At 42.8% G+C, this 22,962-nt stretch overlaps 1 protein-coding gene across 2 annotated transcripts in view; it reads left to right on the top strand.

The window, feature by feature from the left end:
- SHPRH (SNF2 histone linker PHD RING helicase) overlaps positions 1 to 22,962 on the top strand; it is a 98,602-nt gene that overhangs the window by 2,731 nt on the left and 72,909 nt on the right. For both annotated transcript variants that reach the window (XM_075924373.2, XM_075924375.2), the window contains exons 2-7: positions 6,730 to 7,392; positions 7,804 to 7,933; positions 10,780 to 10,998; positions 17,465 to 17,543; positions 18,156 to 18,306; positions 22,064 to 22,169. In XM_075924373.2, the coding sequence (XP_075780488.2) occupies positions 6,760 to 7,392; positions 7,804 to 7,933; positions 10,780 to 10,998; positions 17,465 to 17,543; positions 18,156 to 18,306; positions 22,064 to 22,169 (1,318 nt within the window). In that variant the 5' untranslated portion in view covers positions 6,730 to 6,759. The remainder of the gene's footprint in view (positions 1 to 6,729; positions 7,393 to 7,803; positions 7,934 to 10,779; positions 10,999 to 17,464; positions 17,544 to 18,155; positions 18,307 to 22,063; positions 22,170 to 22,962) is intronic.

Genomic DNA, 22,962 nt, shown 5'->3' with positions numbered 1-22,962 from the left:
TAATTTCTTACTGGTTGATTAATATAGGCTTTATAAAACCTTGATTGTATGAAAGGCAAATTGTGAGTTAAATTTCAGTTGGCAGGAGGGATATAAAGAAGGATTAACAACAATAACAATGTAACTGATAAAAATCCTAACGGTTACCTGATTAACTGTTTTTGGATGGATGGGACTAGGAAGGGAAGGATGGTGAAGTGCCCTCAGTATAAGTCTTATATTTCAGAGCCAGCAGTGAAGCTGGTTCCCTGGGAGTGGACCTACCAGCCAGGAGCCAGTGGGTGCAAGGTAGCTCTTGGCACACACTGCCTCACTCCTGGGGTACTGGCCCCTCTCTGAGCAGGGAACCAGTTGCCCTGTGATGCAGGCTCCTCATTACAAGCCGGCAGGCTCCTGGTGTGTGCAGGCTCACGGCTGTTGGCCCCACTCCTGGGGAGCTGGCTGCCATCCTGTGCTGCAAGATCTGCAGTATAACATCTAGAGAGCAGTGTAAGGTGGCAGCTGCCTCCCCAGCTACTCTCACCCACCTGTCAGCTGGATGCATGGGCAGCTATGTATTAGCAAGCATAGGGAAATGTATAACTTTATAAATAAAGATATGTGGGATCCTTAAAATGATAATTAAATATGATACAGAGACCAAATACAATGGGAGAGTTCAGTTCACATGATTTAAAAAAGATACTGCTGATATCTGTTTATATCTTTAGAGCCTGTTTGTGGATCACAGGTCCCAAAGAATTCTTTTGGCGATGTGGGTAACATTAGTTGAAGGGAGTGTGAAGCATTAGCTAGAGCTGCTGGGTTTATAGGAAAAACAAGTACAAAATGTATAACAGTAAAATATTGAGGTACAGGCAGTCCCCGACTTCCGCGGATCTCACTTACGTCGGATCCGTAGTTACAAACGGGGCTTTTCTTGCCCCGGAGGACTCGGGTGGCGGGACCGACCAGATGCGCTGCAGTCCCACCGCCCGCGTCCTCCGGCGAGAAAAGCTGCTCCGCGTCTCCCTGGTCTGCTGGGGGAACCCCTCCCCCCCCCCGCAGACTAGGGAGAGGCGGAGCAAAGCCTTGGAGGACACGGGCAGCGGGACCGCCCAGATGCACCGCTGCCCGCGTCCTCCGCATCTTTGCTCCACGTCTCCCTAGTCTGCTGGGGGGGGACCGCGGCGCATCTCAGCGGTCTCGCCACCCGCATCTCCCTGGTCTACTGGAGGGGGAGGGGCGCAGCTTGCGCGCCCTCCCCGCCCCCCAGCAGAACAGGCTTTTCTCGCGACGCCTGGGGTAGAGCAGTGGGGCGCTGCCGGGTTGGTCCCGCAGCGCTGCTCCTTGGCGCTTGCAGCCCAGCAGCACCCCAGCTGCTCTGCCCCAGGCGTCCAGATTCAGCCGCTGCTGAAACTGACCAGCAGCTGACTACAGGAAGCCCGAGGCAGAGTTGCTCTGCCCCGGGCTTCCTGGAATCAGCCGCTGATCAGTTTCAGCAGCGGCTGACTTGGGGACACCTGAGGTGCGGCGCTGCGGGACCTACCCAGCAGCACCCCAGCTGCTCTGTCCCAAGCGTCCAGATTCAGCCACTGTTGAAACTGATCAGCGGTTGATTCCAGGAAGCCCAGGGCAGAGCAACTCTGCCTCGGGTTCCTGTAGTCAGCCGCTGGTCAGTTTCAGCAGCGGCTGAATCTGGATGCCAGTTCCGACTTACATACAAATTCAACTTAAGAACAAACCTACAATCCCTATCTTGTACGTAACCTGGGGACTGCCTGTATATGAAATTTGTTTTTCATGGTTATAATCTTGAAAAGTGAGGATAAGACTAAGTCTACTTTGTACAGCCTGTGGAACATTAAGTGGACTGTAAGTGATGATATTTTTACTGATATATCAACATATCAGTTAGTGTAATGTAGAAACACTCACATCTTCCTATTGTTCAATGCCTGGGGAACACATACTGAAATCAAAGTTTTAACTATAGTGTGTTAGCCTAAGTCCCCCACAAAAAGCCTACCCCAACTTTCGGTGATAATAGACTCTCGTTGATTTTAATAGAAGTTGGACTAGAGAACATAAAAATTCGTAGGTGTTTCCCGCTCCCCCAGTACTACGGATTCATTTAGACAGTCATGCTACCTTTCATAGTGATGCTGACTTAACTAGGTCACTTTCCAGGTCTATATATTATCTTCTAGATTTGTGGTGTCCAACATGCTAGCCATTAGCCTCGTGTGGCTGTTTGGTTGGTTGTGTGTGGCTAGTTCACTATAGTAGTAGCCACTGTAGTGCTTCAGAACTGGTTAGACACCACAATTCTAGATCATCCCCGACAACCCGTGTAGATCATCCCTATCTAAACTGTTCTTAAAAATCTCCATGACACAGGTTCCAAAACCTCCCTATGTAATTTGTTCCAGTGCCTAACCATCCTTACAGTTAGAAGATTTTCCTAAAGCCTAGCTAGCCTAAATATCCGTTACAGCAATTTAAGTTAATTTACTCATGGTCTATTCTTGGTGGTTAAGGAGAACAATTTATCACCACCTTTATATCAGTCTTTTACATACTTGAAGACTGTTATCGTGTCCCCCTCAATCTTCACTTCTCCAGACTAAATAAACCCATTTTTTTCAGTCTTTCCTCATTGGTTAAGTTTTAATTATTTCCAAAAATACATCATGATTTTCTTTGTAGGTATACTTGCATATCCTTCCCTGGTGACTACACCTTGATGTGGTGAGTGCCTATGACCCTGAGAGCTGTGCCAGCAGAAGTTACTCTTCTGGTATGCCTACATAAGTTGGACAGATCAGAGGATAGGGACAGACAAAAAGCAGTCCGCTGGTTCTTTAGTGTGGGTGTTGAGTGATAAACAGCCTATCCAGTAAAAAGGAAGAAAAAGGTTATAGGAACACAACGGCTACGTCTACACTGGCATGATTTTCTGGAAATGCTTTTAACGGAAAAGTTTTCCGTTAAAAGCATTTTCGGAAAAGCGCGTCAAGATTGGCAGGACGCTTTTCCGCAAAAGCACTTTTTGCAGAAAAGCGTCCGTGGACAATCTAGACGCGCTTTTCCGCAAAAAAGCCCCAATTGCCATTTTCGCGATCGGGGCTTTTTTGCGGAAAACAGTACTGTGCTGTTTATACTGGCCCTCTTGCGCAAATGATTTGCGCAAGAGGGCTTTTGCCCAAACGGGAGCAGCACAGTATTTCCGCAAGAACACTGACGATCTTACATGAGATCGTCAGTGTTCTTGCGGAAATTCAAATGGCCAGGGTAGACAGCTGGCAAGTTTTTCCGCAAAAGCAGATGATTTTGCGGAAAAACTTGCCAGTCTAGACACAGCCAACAAGTTAACCATTTTATACAGGTTTGGAAGAATATTTGTGCTCTAAGTAATGTTTTATGTTCTGAGAAGGATTCAGATATAGTTGCACATAGAATTTTACCATGAGCCATCAAGTTTAAGATAGGGAAATGCTTATCGGATAGTCGACATGCTAGTTGACTACTCACTTTCCTGTCCCTTGCTCCCTCTATCAGAAAGTAGTAGCTAGGAGGTCGAGAGAAAGGGGTGCTTCAAAGCGGCAGTGCCACGTGAAGCCCAAGGTCTGCCACTTTGAAACACCGCATGCAGCTCGGGGCCAGATGGGACTCCCCAGCTGGCCCTGGGTTGCACATGGCGTTTCAAAGCGGCAGCGCCACAGGGAACCTGGAGTTCCTGACTGACCCCGGACTCCCTGCGGCGCTGCCGCTTTGAAACACCACAGGGAGCACAGGGCCAGCGTGGGACTGTTGCTACACTTCAAAGGTGGAAGCACCCTTATAGACTAATCAAATAGTCAATGCAAATTGCATCAACCATTCGATTAGCCAGTTAATTGAAATTTTAGAATCACTAGTTTAAGAGCAGTGCTGTGAGGTGATAATTTGATGCTTGTAAAAAATAAGTTGTTTCCTTCTGTTCTCTTATAGTAGTGGTCCCCAACCTTTCGTGGCTGCCGGGCGCCCAGGGACGGGGCCGCTCACCCAGCGCCTGGGGACGGGGCCGCTCACTTGCCGGGCGTCCGAGGGCGGGGCTGCTCATGTGCCGTGCTTCCAGAGGTGGGGCCACGCATGCGCCGCATGCCCGGGGCCGAGGTTGCTCACGCGCCCGGGGTAGGGGCATGTTCCGTGCGCCCGGGGTAGGGGCAGCCCACACGCCCTGCGCCCAGGGCTGGTGCCTCGCATGTACCATGTGCTGGGGGTAGGGGCCACCCACGCGCCCGGGGCCAGCACCACTCATGTGCTGCGCGCCGGGGCAGGACCAGCCCAGATGTTTTGGCGGGCGCACATAAATGCCCTGTCAGGCGCCATGGCATCCACAGGCACCTCGCTGGGGACCACTGTCTTATAGTGTTATTCTGTTTCACTTGCTCCTTTCATACAAATCAATTATGAAACCCATCAAACTCCCAACTAAATGGTAGTATGTTTTTGTAGCTCTTTGTGGTGCTACTGTGAATACTGAATGATCAGAAACTGCAGTGAGAATCTGTTTAGAAGAGGCTAATAAAATGTGGCCAATGCAATCAAAGTGAGCAAGTCTACAAACAGCTTAGAGCTAACTTTCTGTATGTGAATGCCAGTAAACGCTATTGGCTGTGTCTACACTGGGCTACTTATTCCAGTAAATCAGCCGCTTTTCCGGAATAAGCTGCGAGCTGTCTACACTGGCCCTTGAATTTCCGGAAAAGCAACGATGCTCTACTGTACAAAATCAGCCGCTATTCCGGAAAAACTATTCTGCTCCTGCTCGAGCATAAGTCCTTATTCCGGATCACTGTTCCGGAAAAGGGCCAGTGTAGACAGCCCAGAAGTCTTTTCCGGAAAAAAGCCCCGATTGCAAAAATGGCGATCGGGGCTCTTTTCCGGAAAAGCGCGTCTACATTGGCCACAGACGCTTTTCCGGAAAAAGGGCTTTTCCGGAAAAGCAGCCTGCCAATGTAGACGCTCCTTTTCCGGAAAAACTGAAAACGGAATAGTATTCCGTTTTAAGCAGTTCCAGAAATTCATGCCAGTGTAGACACAGCCATTGAGTTTTATTATTAGATTAAGACAAATGTTGGGGATATTGCATGTCAGGCCTGTATGTTTTTTACTGTGAGATACAAGAAGAGAAATATTCCCTTCTCAGGACCCTTTTAAAGATCTTCAAGAGTTTCAGGAAATTTTCTAGGTCATTCTAGAATGAACTTTTCCTTAGTCTTGGGGCCTTTGATTATATATGGAGTATTTTAGTGTATCTGCTTCTATCCTTTTGTATTTCAGTAACAATTTCAAAACAGGAAATATAGATCTGTTAATTTGGCCCATCATTCCTAGCAAATGAAATTGTATAACAGTTATTTTGAACCTTTTGATGAGCTCTAGTGTTTTGCTAAGCTAATATAAATCTATCTTTTTTGAAAATCAAATTTTTGACAATAACTTCTTGAATATATAGTTGTTAACTTCTCAGGACGTATTGCATTTATTATGACCTTAATGTTTCCCATTTTCCATGTAATGTATTTACCATATGTGTGTTACTGACTAGTAGGATTACGTGTAAAATAACCTCTGTGATTCAAAGTCCAGATTCAGAAAAGCACTTAAGCATATGTATATCTTGTAAGCATCTTGGGTACTTCCACTGAAGTCATTGGGTCTACTGGTGTTCTTAAAGATACACATATAACTAAATTTTTAGCTGAATCTGGGCCTAATTGCACCATGAACTGCTAAGGTCTACTGTGCAAGATGCTTCAAGAAAGGCATATTCCCAGGCCTTGGAAATAAAGCTGCTAGCCAGTGGTTAGTATTAAGAGTAGGATGGACATCATCAGGGATGTCCATGGATAACAGCACACTTAAAAGCTCAGGCTCCAAATCATTTATTACATTATGTCATCCTCTGGCTAGTACATGGCTAGATAAATTTGAAACTCCATCTGGGTGCTTGAAAATATTTGAATCGTTTTGTCTCTTCTCCTTTTATGGAAACAACAGACTGCTGCAGGTGGACTGGCCTCTGCTTTCAAAGGATAACTCTAGCACTTTCCTTAGCTGCTGCTCATTGTTTTCTTCAGCATCAGCTATGTGAAATTAATATGATCTCTGATGCTTTCACAGCTACCCCATGAGATTCCAAATAATAGCACTGAAACTGGCCAGTCTTCTTAATTTCAATCTGTTGCTGCTTGGCAAAACTAGTAGCGGCAGCAGGCTCCACATTTGCTAGGGAAAGCTTCCTGCTTACTGCAGGAAACTGGATTTTTCAATCTTCTTGTGTACCTTTCTTCTTTCACTTTGCAGGTGTCTTATTTAATGATTAATTATAACTTCCAAGAAACAATTTGTTCAAAAGGAAAAAGTCCTCCTTGTGTTAACTTCATTTGGAAAAAAATGAGTGTTGGCTGAATTAAGCAGAAAAAACAAATGAGTTTCTCTAATTAAAAAAAAGCAATTGATCTCTTAAAAACATCACAAGACTCATCTTTTTATATGGCTTTGTTTGTGTGACTTCTTGGGGCAGGAGCCAAGTGTTATTTATAAAAACTGAATATACACTTTGAGCTATCTGCAAGCATCCCTAATGAACAGAGTTGCAATTAATGACCTTCACAAACTCTTCAGTTATAGCACAGTAAAAGATCTATGTGGGTATCGAATTAGTTATCTGCTGTTGACTAATATTAGTCCATTTTTCAGACATTGCGAGACTGCTAGGAAAATACCAAGATGAGTAGTCGTCGAAAGCGTGCGCCTCCACTGAGGATGGACGAGGAGAAAAAGAAACAGCTGTGTTGGAATATGCATGAAGACCGAAGAAATGAGGAGATAATACTGGATGATGACATGAAAGACAGCCAATCTGTTCCAGGTCCAAGCACCTCTTCTGCATCCTTTATTATAGATGATGATAGCATTGATGAAGGACTGACTTACAAAGAAAACAGAGGTTCAAAGTCTGTGAGTTCCTTAACAGATGAAGGAGAAGATTCCTGCTCCATCCTGACCTCTACATCTGTACAACTGAATTTTGTAGTCTCGCCTTACCAGTCAGACAGTTCTTGGAAAGCTTTGCTTGGAGAGTTTGTTCTGCTGCTTTTCCCTGAGAAAATTGTTATTGAGAAGATCCATAAAAGGAGTTTTACTTTGATGAGAACAGATTCTGGTGATCAGCTGCAAATCTGTGTTCATGCAAGAAGTGGAGAAGAGGGTGATGAGGAAAAAGAAAGCCTAGGTGGTTATAAAGAGGGCATATTGGTGGAATCATCTATCAGTGGTGAAATGTTAGAAGATTTGAGGTGGTTGCAAAAGAAGAAGGTAATTGGGCTTTATCAGAGGCCTAGAGAGGATCAAGCTTTAAAGGTATTTGCTCATTCAGTTTATTTAAAAAGGGATTTTCAAATAAAAATAGCTCATTTTGTGTTTGGTACCATAAAATAGAAAATTAGGTGAACATTTGACAAGCTTGAGGCCCACAACACCTTTCTAAAATACAGTTCAAAGTGTACTCTTCAGCAGTTCCCTGCATACGTGTTTTCAGTGTTTTTGGAATAATCACCATTAATCATTACACATCAAGTTCACTTAAAATGCATTTAGAAATCATCTGATTTTCCTAAGTATGGCATGCTAAATTTTTTCATGGTGTTAAGAGTATATCCATAGTTAACAGTTTTCAAGCTTTGGCAAATGTGGCTTTCTAACTTGTAAGCATTGTTCGTTTTTGTTTTGTTCTCTAAAGCGATTTTACTTTCTTGCAAATATGTCTCACAGGTTGGAATTTACCTTTTGGAAGCTGGTTTAAGCAAACCAGAGTTTCTTAGTGATGGAGGTGGGCGAATAAAAAAGGCCAATCAGCTGATTCAGAAACTAATGGAAAAATACTACAACTTTATAATTCCAGGTAAAATAATCTAACTATCATGCAGTTGGTTCAATGATATTTTTAAGGAAAAGACAATAATTATACAACTTTTTTTGTCTGCTGTGACAATTGTCTTTGTCCCTAAATATATAATTGTCACCTTAAATATTTACTCTCAGGAGGAGGGTTAATATATCTTCATAACACTTTTCTGAGATGGGAAAAGCTATCCCCACTGATATCAATGGAATATGGTCCCAGTCCAGTGTCTGCAAGGGTCATCTAGTCTAACTCCCTGTCAAAATGCAGAATTAATGCAGAATTTGTTTTATCTAAACCAGGGCTACTCAACTTTGGAAGCCCTGTGGGCCACAGTGATAGTCACAGCACATGTCCTGCCCTGTGTGTAGGGTTGCCAGGTGTCCAGTATTCTGGCATTTTCACTTCCTGTCTGGTAAAAAAAATTCAGAAAATACTGGACACCTAAGATGTCCGGAATTTTCTGATTTTTTTTTTCTCCTCAGCCAGGAGGCGAAAATGCTGGGCACTTGGCAACCCTACAAACACTCAGCACCTGGCCTCCTCTCTGACTCCCCTCTGCCCCCCCAAGCTCCCAACACCCCCAGCCCCCTGACCCCAGTCCCCATGCTTACCTGGTTCCGCACAGCTGCTGGCACAAAATGGCTGCCAGCAAAAAGACCAAGGGGAAGCAGACTCAACCGCTCCCCTGTTCCTATCCCTCCACTCACTCTTAAAGGGGACATGCTGTTTTAATGCTGTTTTATTTATATATATATTTTTTGCTTAATAGGTCTTGGAATCCTTTTTTTTCCCCCCTCAACAACTTTGGTCTCACCCCCCTTTTATTTTCTTCAGCAGAATTTTTTCCAGTTTTTGAGGGGGGGAAGGGGCGCGGTTGTTTGGTATTTTTGTTTCAACCATCTGGCAACCCTACCTGTGTGTCAAGAAAAAATATTTTTTCTCCATTTACTTTAAGGCAGCATTTCAAGAATGTTTGAATACTGACAGCTTGAGGTTCCCCAGCATATGTCACTCAGATTGAGGTTCCTGCTATCACAGAGCTTTTTTTTTCTACATTGCATAGATAGTATTGAGACAGTCGTCATGTTCCCTAATGTGATTTAGGAGCTTGTAGCAGACATGGACTAATATCCAATTTTGTGCTTTATCTATTAGCATTTAAGATAACTTTCCTTTGAGTTGTCAGTGATTCAGAAATCAGAGTGCTACTTCTCCCCTTTGCTCACTCAATCCTTCCTAATTAGTTTTTAACCCTGATTTTAACATTACAGTCATGAGAATTGGAATTGTCCCACCAGGTTTCAGTAAAACCAACCAGATCCAATTTTTGCTTGAATGAGCATCATGTTTGTTACAAAGATTCCTAGCATTGATTTATATAAGCAATTAAAGAATTTCTTCTCTTCATGACCTTTGGTTCTTTGATTAATTATATGTGTCATGAATGATGAGAGATGATACATCTGCAGAAAGAACTTGTAATGGTACTCTTGCTAATTTTACAGAAGTGCTTTTTGAGAACTGGAAAATAGCAAAATGTTTATTATGCCTTCTGAACAAATAGGACCGGAATATCAGAAAGCATTTTTTCCCTCAGAAAGGAGAGCGGAAAATCCTGAAACATTTATCATACTGAATTCTGATTATTTATCTTCCTTATATGGCTCAGAAGCATATGAAATACTTGCACCACTAATTAGGCCTAATTCTTGGTAATAAATTGGATATAACAACTTAAATTAATTAAGGGTTAGGGAGTATTTACAATCTAGTGATGCAAATTATCTTCACATTTGAGATTTCCCAAGGGTATACTCACACTAGTATTGGATTCTCAATTGTCATCATGAGAGAATGTTTCATAATTAAAAAAAAAGAGAATTTGAAATTGTTTACTCACTCAAATTCATATTGCATGTATATGTGAAATTCATGAATTTACATACTGTTTATTTTCAGATATTCAAGAATATTTGCTAGCATTTTTGTTTTAGGAAAAATGCATTTCACTTAGCAAAGCAAAAGATGTAGTAAGCAAATTTAAGACGACAATTATCTCTTAAATAAGATTATTTTTATTCTGCACCATTCTGGCCCTATTCTGAAGCAAGCATTTCTGAATGTTACAGTGCATCTATATCAGTTTTATTGACAGGCTGACATTTCAATGGTAGCCTGAAATATCTAGAAAAATATTTATTAAAAACAATTGAAACAAAACAAGTCCCTCCAGTTATGACTTAGAAACTAAAGACTAATCCTTAGTTGATGATATTAATCAGTCTAGTTTAGTTGAAATAATAAAGCCAGGCTGATTTAACCATTTGACATTGTGGTCCTGATTAGTGCATGTTTCCTTGGAGTTCAGTTCTGTGTAATTTTTGATACTTTTCTAGTTTTGTGCTTCAGAAAACAAGAGTGTTTTGTCATGCACTTTTCCCATTTGTGTTTTTTAGGTTTGCCATTAGAACAATGTTTATAATAACATGAAGGAAAGTGTAGTCACCTCTGTGGACGAGGGAAGCATTTTCTGTCATATTTGACTCAGGCAGAGCGTTTCTCTTCTCTCTTCCCTTCCCTTGCTCAGGAGGCTGAGGGAACACAGTGTTAAGATTTAAGAATTTCAGTTCCCATCTTTGACTACTACTGCCACTCCCCCGACTCCCGTGTAACAATCAGCTAAAATACTCAGTTCATACTCTTGATAGAAGTAGTACTTAACTATTTTCATATATTAACTAAACATGTAGCAATAAAAGTAAGCTTATTTTATTGAGGTGTTTCTAGTGGCTAATAAAGATGAGGCAAAGATAATAATGAATAGCCTTCTTTCATATATGCAGATGTGCTGGAAGAGGATGAGGAAGAATCTGACAGAGAGTTGGAACGACAAAATATTGAAGAGCTGTATGACTTTGTAAGGCACACACATCAGCAGGAAATCCAGCTTTTGAGGAAAGACGTACAGCACTCTGCATTGATTCCTATACTCAGGCCATACCAAAGTGAGGCTGTGAACTGGATGTTGCATCGGGAGAATTTCAGAAACAACCCTACCAGTGGCAAGTACATGGCTCTGGACAACAAATGCAGATCTTAATTAAAGCACTTCTCAAAATAAATGAACAGTATAGTATCAAAAATCATTGCACATGAGCTAACATAATTTTATCAGAATAGTCTCAATAATTAAATAATTGGAAGGTTAGCTTTTATTATTAATGAAAATTATTCAGGTTGAACCTCTCTAGTCTGGCATCCTTGGCACCCGAACCATGCTGAACCTCACGGTGGGGAAACCCGCTCCGCATCCCCCTGGCCCTCTGGGGGGGCGGCGCGGTTAGTGTGGGGTTGCGCCACCCCGTCACACTCTCACACAGATGATGAGCTTTATGGGGGCAAGAGCTTTCTTCCCCATGGGAAGATTTCAGTTAATGAACAATCTGATAGCACAGACTTCTTGTGACCAAAGACTCTGGTCAAGGTATGCATTTCTCTTCTAGGCCACATGACGTTCTGCTCTTATGATACTATTCACTAGGCTTCATCTACACTGTCTACAGGCTTGACTCCTGTAAATCTATACCAGTTATGGATCACACCAATGCCAAAGTGACTATTTCCGCTATTGCTTCTTTCACCTGCTGGTTGAACCTGGATCAAGTAAGAGTAGATGTCCCTTTCATCATTCTTGCCCCTGTCACCATTGTAACAGATGCATCCCTTTTGGGGTGGCGTGCTCACAGAAATAACCATATTATACAAGGTACCTGGATTCACAAGAGGCCAGACTACTCCTGTGGACAGTCTACTTGGCAAGCAGGGCTTTTCTTCTACCCATTCATTCTTTGCGTGTCCAGCTAATATCAGATAGTGGCTCCATACGGCCTTTTACATGACAGGGTAGAGAAAGATATATCTTTTCCTTGTAAAGATTCTCTGTGTCCCAACTGTCCATGAAGGTTGCATTTTTAGTTGCTGTTACCTGAGCTAGAAGTGTGAGTTAGATGGGAGCCTTCATGGCAGACCTACCATGTACTGCTTTGCACAAGGGAAAGGTCTTCTGTCGCTTTCATCCTAAATTCCTCTCCAAAGTTGTTTTGAGTTTCATGACAACCAAACTATGTACTTAATTTGTTTTCTTCCTGAAACCCCATACTGCTGCTGAAGAGAAGAGACTTCATTCAATGTCAAATGTACCTTCATATTCTAGCCACAGAGGACCAAATGGATCAGAAAATAACCAGGGTTATTTATGGACATAGCAGAAAGGTTGCAAGAACAAGCTATCCTTCCAGAGAATCTCTGAATAGATTTCTGGGTACATCATTATGAGCTATCAATTGGTACATATCTCTCCATCACAAGAGTACAAGCTGCTTGTACAATAGTGGTGTCCAAATTTTTCCTGATGCCCCTCACCCCTGTTACCAGTAATGGAATCTGTCTGTGCCCTCCCTCCACTACTGTACAATTATCTCAGCAGAGGAACTTGGGCTGAAAGCAGAGATGAGGCAGAACTAGATATGGGAGAAGAGCGGGGACTAGAGATGGAGCTGGCTTTGGGTGGGGAGTGAACGAGGGCAGAGCTGGAGTGGGGTCAGAGCAAGTGTTAGGATGGATCTGTGGTTGGGGATAGAGTGGAACTGGTGCTGGGGCAAGAGCTGGACAGTGGTGGAACAGGGGATGGAGTGTAGCTGGGGCTGTAGGCGGAGCAGAGCTGTGGCCAGAGTTGGGTTGGGAATGCAGTGGTGCAGGGTGGCATTCCCTTTCACACCCCTGAGGGGGCTATCCTAGGTTCTGTTGTACTTCTCACCCCTGTTGTTCTTCTGCACCCCTACAGGGAGGTGTGCCTCACAGCTTGGGGCCACTGCTCTACAGCATCGCTGTAGGAAGTACTGTTATTAGACATATGCAAAGTGGCTAGCTAGAGTTCCATTCATAAAACATTGGATGCTAGTTTGGTTCTTTGCTGCATATGCAGTGTTGTGGGCACTGCACTACTTCAAGCATCTTTGCTGTTGTGTGTCTCCTCTAGTCCAAATACAGATTGTCGATCATTCATGTATGGAATGCACATAGAGACCGAACTTGAAGAACTTCCAGTTAAAAGCAAATAACCTCCATTTCTTCTTCAAGATATGTGGTCTCTGTCTGAATTCCAGTATTCACGTTTGTCTCCTCTTGTTTGGATCTTGCTGAAATTGAGATAAGAAGAGGAACTGAAGAAATATCAGCCCACATTTCCTCTTCTACTCTAAAGCCCAATGGGGCTCAGGGAGGGGCTCCTCCCCCTCGGTGTCAGTGGGCTGCCACTCCGCCATGCGATACCCCGCTCAATTCTTGTGAGGAATCAGCTGTGGCTGCTGACTCTTAGGTAGCCCACAGATTCGCATGCAGTCTGTAGCCATAGTCGGTAAGCACTGGCCCTCATTCAGGGCAGGGCAACAATAAAACCCACGAGTGTCCTCTGGCCCGACCCTAGCTCAGGGCAGGACAGCAGACAATCAAACAAATAGTTCAATGCCCAGTCCCAGGTTCAGGGTTGGGTGGGAGGCAAACAAGCAGTTAGTTCAAGGCCTAGCCCCTGGTTCAGAGCAGGCAACAAGGAGCAGTTTGTAAGCCCAAGCCCTGGTTCAGAGCGGGATGGCAGGCAAACATACACACAGTTCAACACCCTTTGCAACAACCCCAGCTGGGTCCCTTTGCTCAGGTAGGGGTCCAGCAGACCAAGGAGGGATATTGCCATCCAAGAGTGGAGTGGCAGGGGGACGCAGGCCTACTCACTCCACTGCATGCCAGCCCAGGGTCCTATTAGCAGCAGTGCAGTTTGTTTCTAGGTCAGCGGGACTCCATACCGCAATATGCTGACCTGGTGCTGGCCCAACCAAATGGTGGTCGGCTGCCATAGGGCTTTAAACTAGGTTCGACGGGGACAGGTGAGCAAAGCCCACAGGTAAGTGCTGAATGTGCGGGACTGGGAGATGGGTTGGAAATGGGGGGGACTACGGCCTATAATGGCAAGGAGAAAGGAGGGTCAGGGCACAACAGGGAGGCAAGATCAAATCAGTATCTTAGATGCCTATATACAAATGCGAGAAGTATGGGTAATAAGCAGGAAGAACTGGAATTGCTAACCAGTAAATACAACTATGATATCATTAGTATTACAGAAACCTGGTGGGATAGGACGCATGATTGGAATGTTGGTATGGAAGGGTATGGCTTGCTCAGGAAGGACAGACAGGGAAAAAAGGGAGGAGGAGTTGCCTTGTATATTAAAAATGTACACACTTGGACTGAAGTGGAGATGAACGTAGGAGATAGCTGTGTAGAGAGTCTCTGGGTTAAGCTAAAAGGGGTGAAAAAAGAGGGTGATATCATGCTAGAAGTCTACTACAGGCCACCTAGCCAGGTGGAAGAGGTGGATGAGGCCTTTTTTAAACAATTAACAAAACTATCCAAAGCCCAAGATTTGGTGGTGATGGGGGACTTCAACTATCCAGACATATGTTGGGAAACTAACACAGCGGGGCACAGGCTATCCAATAAGTTTCTGGACTGCATTGGAGACAACTTTCTGTTTCAGAAGGTTGAAAAAGCTACCAGAGGAGAAGCTGTTCTGGATTTGGTTTTAACAAATAGGGAGGAACTAGTTGAGAACTTGAAAGTGGAAGACAGTATAGGGGACAGTGACCATGAAATAACAGAGTTCATGATCTTAACGAAAGGTAGAAGGGAGACCAGCACAATTGAGGTAATGGATTTCAGGAAGGCAGATTTTGATAAGCTCAGAGAACTTGTAGGTAAGGTCCCATGGGAAGCAAGACTGAAGGGAAAAACAACTGAGGAGAGTTGGAAGTATTTCAAAGGGACGTTGTTAAGGGCCCAAAAGCAAACAATTCCGCTGTGTAGGAAAGATAGAAAATATGGCAAAAGACCAGCTTGGCTTTACAAGGAGATCTTGCATGATCTCAAAATAAAAAAGGAGTCCTATAAACAATGGAAACTAGGACAAATAACAAAGGATGAATATAGGCAAGCAACACGGGAATGCAGGGGCAAGATTAGAAAGGCAAAGGCACAAAATGAGATCAAACTAGCTACAGGCATAAAGGGAGGGAAACAAGAAGACCTTTTATAAATACATTAAAAGCAAGAGGAAGACCAAGGACAGGGTAGGCCCACTGCTTAGTGAGGAGGGAGAAGCAGTAACAGGAAACTTGGAAATGGCAGAGATGCTCAATGATTTCTTTGTTTCGGTCTTCACCGAGAAGTCTGGAGGTGTGCCTAACGTAGTGAATACAAGCAGAGAGAGGGTAAGTTCAGAAGATAGGATACACAAAGAACAAGTTAAAAATCACTTAGGAAAGTTAGATGCCAGCAAGTCACCAGGTCCTGATGAAATGCATCCCAGGATACTCAAGGAGCTGATAGAGGAGGTATCTGAGCCTTTAGCTATGATTTTTGAAAAATCATGGGAGACGGGAGATTCCAGAAGACTGGAAAAGGGCAAATATTGTGCCCATCTATAAACAGGGGAATAAGAACAACCCAGGAAACTACAGACCGGTCAGTTTAACGACTGTCCCAGGGAAGATAATGGAGCAGGTAATTAAGGAAATCATATGCAAACACTTGGAAGGTAATAAAGTGATAGGGAATAGCCAGCATGGGTTTGTGAAGAACAAGTCATGCCAAACTAATCTGATAGCTTTCTTTGATAGGATAACGAGCCTTGTGGATAAGGGAGAAGCGGTGGATGTCATATACCTAGACTTTAGTAAGGCATTTGATACGGTCTCGCATGATATTCTTATTGATAAACTAGGCAAATATAACTTAGATAGGGCCACGATAAGATGGGTGCATAATTGGCTGGATAACCGTAGTCAGAGAGTTGTTGTTAACGGTGCTAAATCCTGCTGGAAAGGGATAACAAGTGGAGTTCCTCAAGGGTCTGTTTTGGGACCCGTACTGTTCAATATCTTCATCAATGATGTAGATATTGGGATAGAGAGTACGCTTATTAAGTTTGCAGATGATACCAAACTGGGTGGGGTTGCAACTTCTTTGGAGGATAGGGACATAATTCAAAATGACCTTAGCAAGTTAGAGAAATGGTCAGAGGTAAACAGGATGAAGTTTAATGAAGAGAAATGCAAAGTGCTCCACTTAGGAAGGAACAATCAGTTCCATACATACAAGATGGGAAGCAACTGTCTAGGAAGGAGCATGGCGGAAAAGGATCTAGGGGTCATAGTGGACCACAAGTTGAATATGAGTCAACAGTGTGATGCTGTTGCAAAAAAAGCAAATATGATTCTAGGTTGTATCAACAGGTGTGTTGTAAGCAAAACTTGTGAAGTCATTCTGCCGCTCTACTCTGCACTAGTTAGGCCTCAGCTGGAGTTACTGTGTCCAGTTCTGGGCACCACATTTCAAGAAAGATGTGGAGAAATTGGAAAGGGTACAGAGAAGAGCGACAAGAATGATTAAAGGTCTAGAGAACATGACCTATGAAGCCAGGCTTCATGAAGTGGGCTTGTTTAATTTGGAAAAAAGAAGATTAAGGGGGGACATGATAACGGTTTTCAAATATCTAAAAGGGTGTCACAAGGAGGAAGGAGAAAATTTGTTCCTCTTGGTTTCTGAGGACAGGACAAGGAGTAATGGGCTTAACGTGCAGCAGGGGAGGTTTAGATTGGACATTAGGAAAAAATTCCTAACTGTCAGGGTGGTCAAATATTGGAATAAATTGCCAAGGGAGGTGGTGGAATCTCCCTCTCTGGAGATATTTAAGAACAGGTTAGATAGACATCTGTCAGGGATGGTGTAGACGGAGCTTGGTCCTGCCTTGAGGGCGGGGGGCTGGACTCGATGACCTCTTGAGGTCCCTTCCAGTCCTATTATTCTATGATTCTACCCCTGGGCTATTTCCAATTTTCCCTCTGGGCTGTACCTGGGTCCCATCCAGGTCCTCTGGGCACCGCTGATCCAGAACCTCCGGCCAGGTAAGCAACTCTGAGCAGTCCTCCAGTAGAGGCCCTTGTTGCCCTGGCCAGTCCTCAGCTTCCAACTCCTCGCTTGGGTGTGATAGGGAGGCTTCTGGCTTCCTTGGTCGCTGGGACCTGACTGGCGTCTCTGGCAGGCCTTTTATATCCCTGGCCCCGCCTCCTGGCTTCCGGTCAGGTGCTGCCCACCAAGGCTCAGAGAGTCAGTAGGTGACCACTCCGCCCATTACCCACCCTCAGTCTGGAACATGAGGAGAGTTACTGTGCATATGTGGGGCAGAAGACATTGCTTGTTAGAATTTCTGGACTTGGGTTTATGGTGTGCACATACACTCACGTGTATAGTATAGATAGGGACCACATGTCAAAGAGCTTCCAATTATAGACAAGCTAATTCCAGTTTTTGGTGGTTACTTTTTGTCTTTAAATGTCATAAAAATGCTTAGCAGTTCTAAGCGCTGTATTATTGACAGAAAAAAATCTTATAATATTCATGTGGTCTCTTTCTCTGTAGAAAATACACTACACTTTCTATGGCGAGAGGTCATCACTCAAGATGGATTAAAACTCTACTATAATCCATTTACTGGCTGGTGAGGTTTGATTTTATTTTTTAGAGGGAACACTTTTTCCTGGCAACACCTAAGCAAGCTAATTTATGAATATTTAATTAGAAAGCTTTACATGAAGAGTGTTTGATAAATAACTGTGCCCTTTTAGTTAGTAAATGCAGAATAGAGTTATAGGATATTTAATATGAAAGAAGAAAAAAGGTGTGTTGTGTAGAAAGTGTAATTAATGTTACAGCCCTTCGGTTTTGTGTTTTGAAGTTTAAAAAGGTTACAGCAAAGAGACAATATAATCTTTTATTTTTCTATTGACCTTGTACAACAAAATAGATGAAAATGATAACTTGTATTACTTTAACAAATTAAAAACTTTGTGAGGAGTAAATAGCAGTTTGTGTACTGCAGTGCAAAGTTGCTTTATGGAGTTTTTGTTTGTCTTCACTGTTTGAAAACTATGTAAATTGCTGTTTTGTAATGTGTTTAAACGTAGCCACCAATGCAGTTTTCTTTAGCACAGATGCATATTTATCTATATATGTAACCTGCAGAAATTATTTATTATCTCTGCTGCTTTGAACACATGCTAGTCTCCTAGTCGCATTAGTTTGTAACTTGTTAAGTTTTGTTTGGGTTTAGCATTATCCGTGAACACCCAATTGCAGGGCCTCCGTGGCCTGGAGGAATCCTGGCAGATGAGATGGGTCTTGGAAAGACAGTAGAGGTACTGGCTCTTATTCTGACACACACCCGACAAGACGTTAAACAGGATGATCTGATGCTACCTGAGGTGAGAGAACTATAGTACTTTTTTGAGGGGGCGAAGGGTACTTCTAGTAGGCATGTTTCTGCTATTTGGCTACCTCTTTTTTGTGTGGCAAAATCTGTAATGAAAGCTGTTAAATTACTGTGCAAATGAAAGACACAGTCTTTGTTAGCACGTGGACTTGGGTGATTTGAATACGAGAACAGTACAAAATATTATGAGGAGCAGTTTATACTGTTTGTCATTTATGTAAGAACAAAGTCTCAGTCTCAGAAAATTACAACAGTTTATTCAGTCTAAACAGAAATCTTTCAGACTTTGGAAAGCTGACTTTTGTAAAGTGAAGCCAATTGACAGGAGCATAAATTACAGGCAAAATGGATCTTGAACTAAGTAACATAAAGTATATGTATTTTTTAAAACCGAGAGATTAATTAAATATATATCAGAGACTGGAAATCTGCAAAACACCAATGGAACAATTAAGTTCAAAGGAACAATTAAGGAAGACGGGGCACTTGGAAAGCTAATTTTTTTTATTATTGGTCTTCGCTCTTGAAAATATTAGGTGATTTTTGCTCTAGATTTGCTCTTTTCTGCTAATAAAAATGATGTAGTTTTAGAGATTGTGGTGTCAGAAAAAGACTCACTAAAGCAAACTGTTGGTGAGAGAGGCAAGCTTTTGCGCCACACACAGCTCTCTCACCAACAGAAGTTGGTCCAATAAAAAATATTATATCACCCACCTTGTCTCTCACTTTAAAAAGCAGACAGTTATAAGGTCCAAGATTCTGGAAAGAACTTAGGTGTATGAAATGATGGAGATGTTAATTCAAATATGCAATTTCTAATTAAAAACGGCCACTGTTTCTCCTAAGAACTGGAGAGTAGCAAATGTTGAACCTATATTTACAATAGGCTCCAAGGATGATCTGGGGAGTTATAGACCAGTAAACTTTACATGTGGACCTTGACAACTGAAATATGATAAAATAGAGCTTGAAAGATCATGATATAATAGCAGTCTAAAGTAGCGCTAATGGTCATTACTTTATTTAGATTTCCTAAAGACTTTTAACAAAGTTCCATACAAGAGGCTACTCGTTGAGAGGCAATCCCGCTAGGAGACAGAAAGCAAAGAGTAGGATTAAATGCTCTGTTTTTATTGTGACAAAAATTAACAGTCTCAAGGTTATATACCAGGGATCAGCAACCTATTCAAACCAAAGAGCCAAACTACATCAAAATTCAGAATAAGCCATATAAGAATGCTCATTTGCATGACTGAAAATATACAACTTAATATTGATAATTGACGTGTTGATTAATAATAGCATAAATGAAATGTACTCACGGACTTTATTTAATGGGACTTCTGCTGCTGCATCTTTTCACACATCTCTTTGAAGTTTACATCATAACTCTTCATACACACATTCAGGCTGTTTTCTGCCCATCTTATGGCGGGGGGGGGGGCTGGGAATGTGGGGGTGCAGGAGTTTGGATCGGGTGTATAAAGGGTTCCAAGAACAGGTTTGGGGTGTGTGGGTGATGCAGGAGTTTTATGGCAGGGGACTGGGAATGTGGGGATACAGGGATGTGGGGATAAGAGGGTCTTAGGGTAGGGGTGTGGGGGGATGCAGGAGTGTTATGATGCTGCAGCCAGATGGGGGCTGGGCCCCAACTGGGGGCTTGTTGGCCAGGCTTCATTTTTAAATAAGTAAAATATTTTGTCTAACACAAAAGGTTTTAACATTCTCTTTATTTGTGGCAGGGATGGGGAACCTTTTTTGGGTCGGGGGCCACTGCCCCATAGAAAAATCAGTTGGGGACCACATAAGTGAGAAGCAAAAAAACAACTCCTCCAGAAACCTCCAACCCTCACTGATGTGACCCTCAACTGAGACACCTCATTCCCCTGGTACTCCAGCTCCGCGGGGTGGGGAGAGGAGAGGAGAAGGAGAGGGAGGACTGAGGTACAAGGTTTCTGGCCAGGTTAACTCTTCTGAGGTTCCAGGGTTAGTGGATTTTGTGTCCCCCACCCAGGCTCTGGGGTGGGTCCAAAAATGAGAGAGCCAGTGTGTGGGACAGAGCTGCCAGTGAGTGGGATAGGGATGGGGGTGCAGAATCTGGGGTGCGTGGAGGGTGTTCAGAGGGCTGGGGGTGGGAAGGGCTGTGATGCCAGAGGCTGGTTTTGGCCAGGACACTTACTAGTGAAACTTGCAGCTCAGTACATTTCTCCAGCAGGAGCCTGCCCTGCCCTCACAGGCTGCCTGGCCAGGTGCTCAGTGACTAAAAGCCTGAGGGGAGTGATGATCAGTGGTTCCCATGCCGCTTGTTCTTGAAATCAGCAGCTGCCGTTGGCCAAAAACAGCTAATGGGATTGTGCTGGGGAGCAACCATGAGGCACCCCTATTCCCGGTCCGCTCACAGAGTGAAAAACAAAGGGCTCCCATAGCAGCTTTTCTGTGTTGTGCGTGGGATCAGGGCAAGCAGGGGAGGCTTCCTGGGCCTGATCCAGCCAGAGGAGGGTGTTTTGCTACAGCCTGCTGTAGCACCAGCATGGGCTGCCTGCTGCTGGGGAGAGCAAATAGGGGCTGGGTTCGAGCTTCAAAAGAGCCATATCTGGCTCCCATGTGAGCCATAGGTTGCCGACCCCCGTTATATGCTATGTCCTATACTGTTTATTATAGTAATTATATGAAAAGGGAGGTGAGTGTAGCTGACACACAATTTTTATGTTAGTTTGCACTCAAGAAGATTATGAGGTACTTCAAAGGGAGCAAAACAAACTAGTTGATTGGGCAACATGGTGGTAAATTAAATAAAGTGTCAATTAACGAACTCCTATACTTTCTCAGTTTAATTGTAGCAACTCAAGAAAAGGGGCAAAGGGTCATTGTAGATGGCTAAGTGAAGACTTCAGCTCAATGTGCAGCAGCAGTAAGAAAAGCTAATAAGATGTTAGGATGGGATGGTGACTAATTCAATGAATATTATGTCTCTATGTAAATCAGTGGTGTGGCCAGGAATACTGCATGCAGTATTGAAATACCCATGTCAAAAAGGATATTACAGAACCAGGATGGTCAAGAACCATATAAAGAAAGATGAAAAGATTGGGAATATTACCTAAGAAATAAGATGGATAAAGTGGGACATGATAAAAATATATAAAATCACGAATGGAAAGTAGATGAGAAATATCTGTTGTTTCCTATCACAGGAATAGGGGCATGTTCAAAGAAATTAAGAAGTTGGGAATATCAAATCTGATAGAAGTAAATACTTATCTGTGCGATGTGCAATTAAACTATGGAACTCATTGCACAGGAAATTGTAGATGTTAAGAACTTAATAAGAATGGAGACGAGATTGGATATTTATATGGATATCCAGTATCAATCTAGAGTTGTAATTCATAACAGCATCTTCAGAAGTAAGTAAATTTGTGTTTCAGAGTTTGTCAATTTCAACCCATTAAAGATCAGAATTAAACTTAATATGGAGGGCAGACTATTCCATATCTGCCTCCCTTGAGGTTTTTGTACTGTCCTTTGAAGCATCAGACACTGCTCATAGTCAGAGGGAGGATAGTGGTTTAGGTGGACCTTGAGTCTGATCCAGCATGCTCCTGTGGAAGTACTTAATGAGGAATTGATGACTTTAAAATAACATAGTTTTTGCTAGTCTTCTAATTAAAATATTAATTAATAAAACAATTCAAAATTATATCACAGATATGCATCCTCCTACTGTTATTGAATATTGTTTTTATTAGGGTAAATTGGTGAACTTCTTCGTTCCACCCCAGCCTACTGAAGGAAACAAAAAGAAAAAAACAAAGAATGTAGAGCTTAAGTCAAAGGAGAAAGTACATTATCCCAGTAAGTATTCATAGAGAGACAAAATTTATGTAAAATAGTTTGCTTACTGAGGCCAGGTCTACACTAGCCTGGAAGATTGGCTTAAGGTATGCAACTCCAGCTGTGTAAAATACATCCGTAGCTGGAGTCAGCATATCTTAAGCCGAGCTTAGTGTTGTCTTCACAGAGGGAAGACAATGGGAGCAAATTCTTCCGTCTTTCCTTACTCTTTGCAACTGCCAGGAGTACTGGCACTAGCCAGAACAACCCTCAGCATTTGATTTAGCGGGTCGTAACTAGACCTGCTAAATTTAACACCAGAAGATTGATCTCTGGCGCAGTAAATATAAATGTGGCCTGAGATTGTATTGGTGACTTGTCAGGAATGCAAGGGCTGCCCTCGATATGTATGAAAGGTGCTGTTTGCTGATGGCCTTATCTCTGATGCAGAAATATAGCTTGCTAAAGAGTATTGCGCTGCACTTTGAAAGCTGTAATTGTCTTTAAAATAGAGCCATTTTAAAAGTAAAACCAGTTGTGAACTGTATTGTAGAACTCCATGCAGCACAACTTTACCTAACTCTACCTTGTAGCAACATGGTTTACTGAGCAGACAAAGTATTGTACTTGCATATCTCTCTCAATAAAAACAAGGTTTCTTTGTTTTCACTCTTATTCAATACTATCTAAAAGTACATATATCTTGACTGAAAAGTCATGGTCTCCAAGAGTAGCCTGAGCATGACTGCTTACTCTGTTGATATTAGGGTGTGTATTTTTTAATTCACTAGCAGGCGATACATTTTCAGAGCCA

Source organism: Pelodiscus sinensis, chromosome 3 (assembly GCF_052426305.1).
Source record: "Pelodiscus sinensis isolate ZL-2025 chromosome 3, ASM5242630v1, whole genome shotgun sequence".
In the NCBI taxonomy this organism is placed as follows: Eukaryota; Metazoa; Chordata; order Testudines; family Trionychidae; genus Pelodiscus; species Pelodiscus sinensis.
This window is presented reverse-complemented; position numbering and strand designations above follow the sequence as displayed.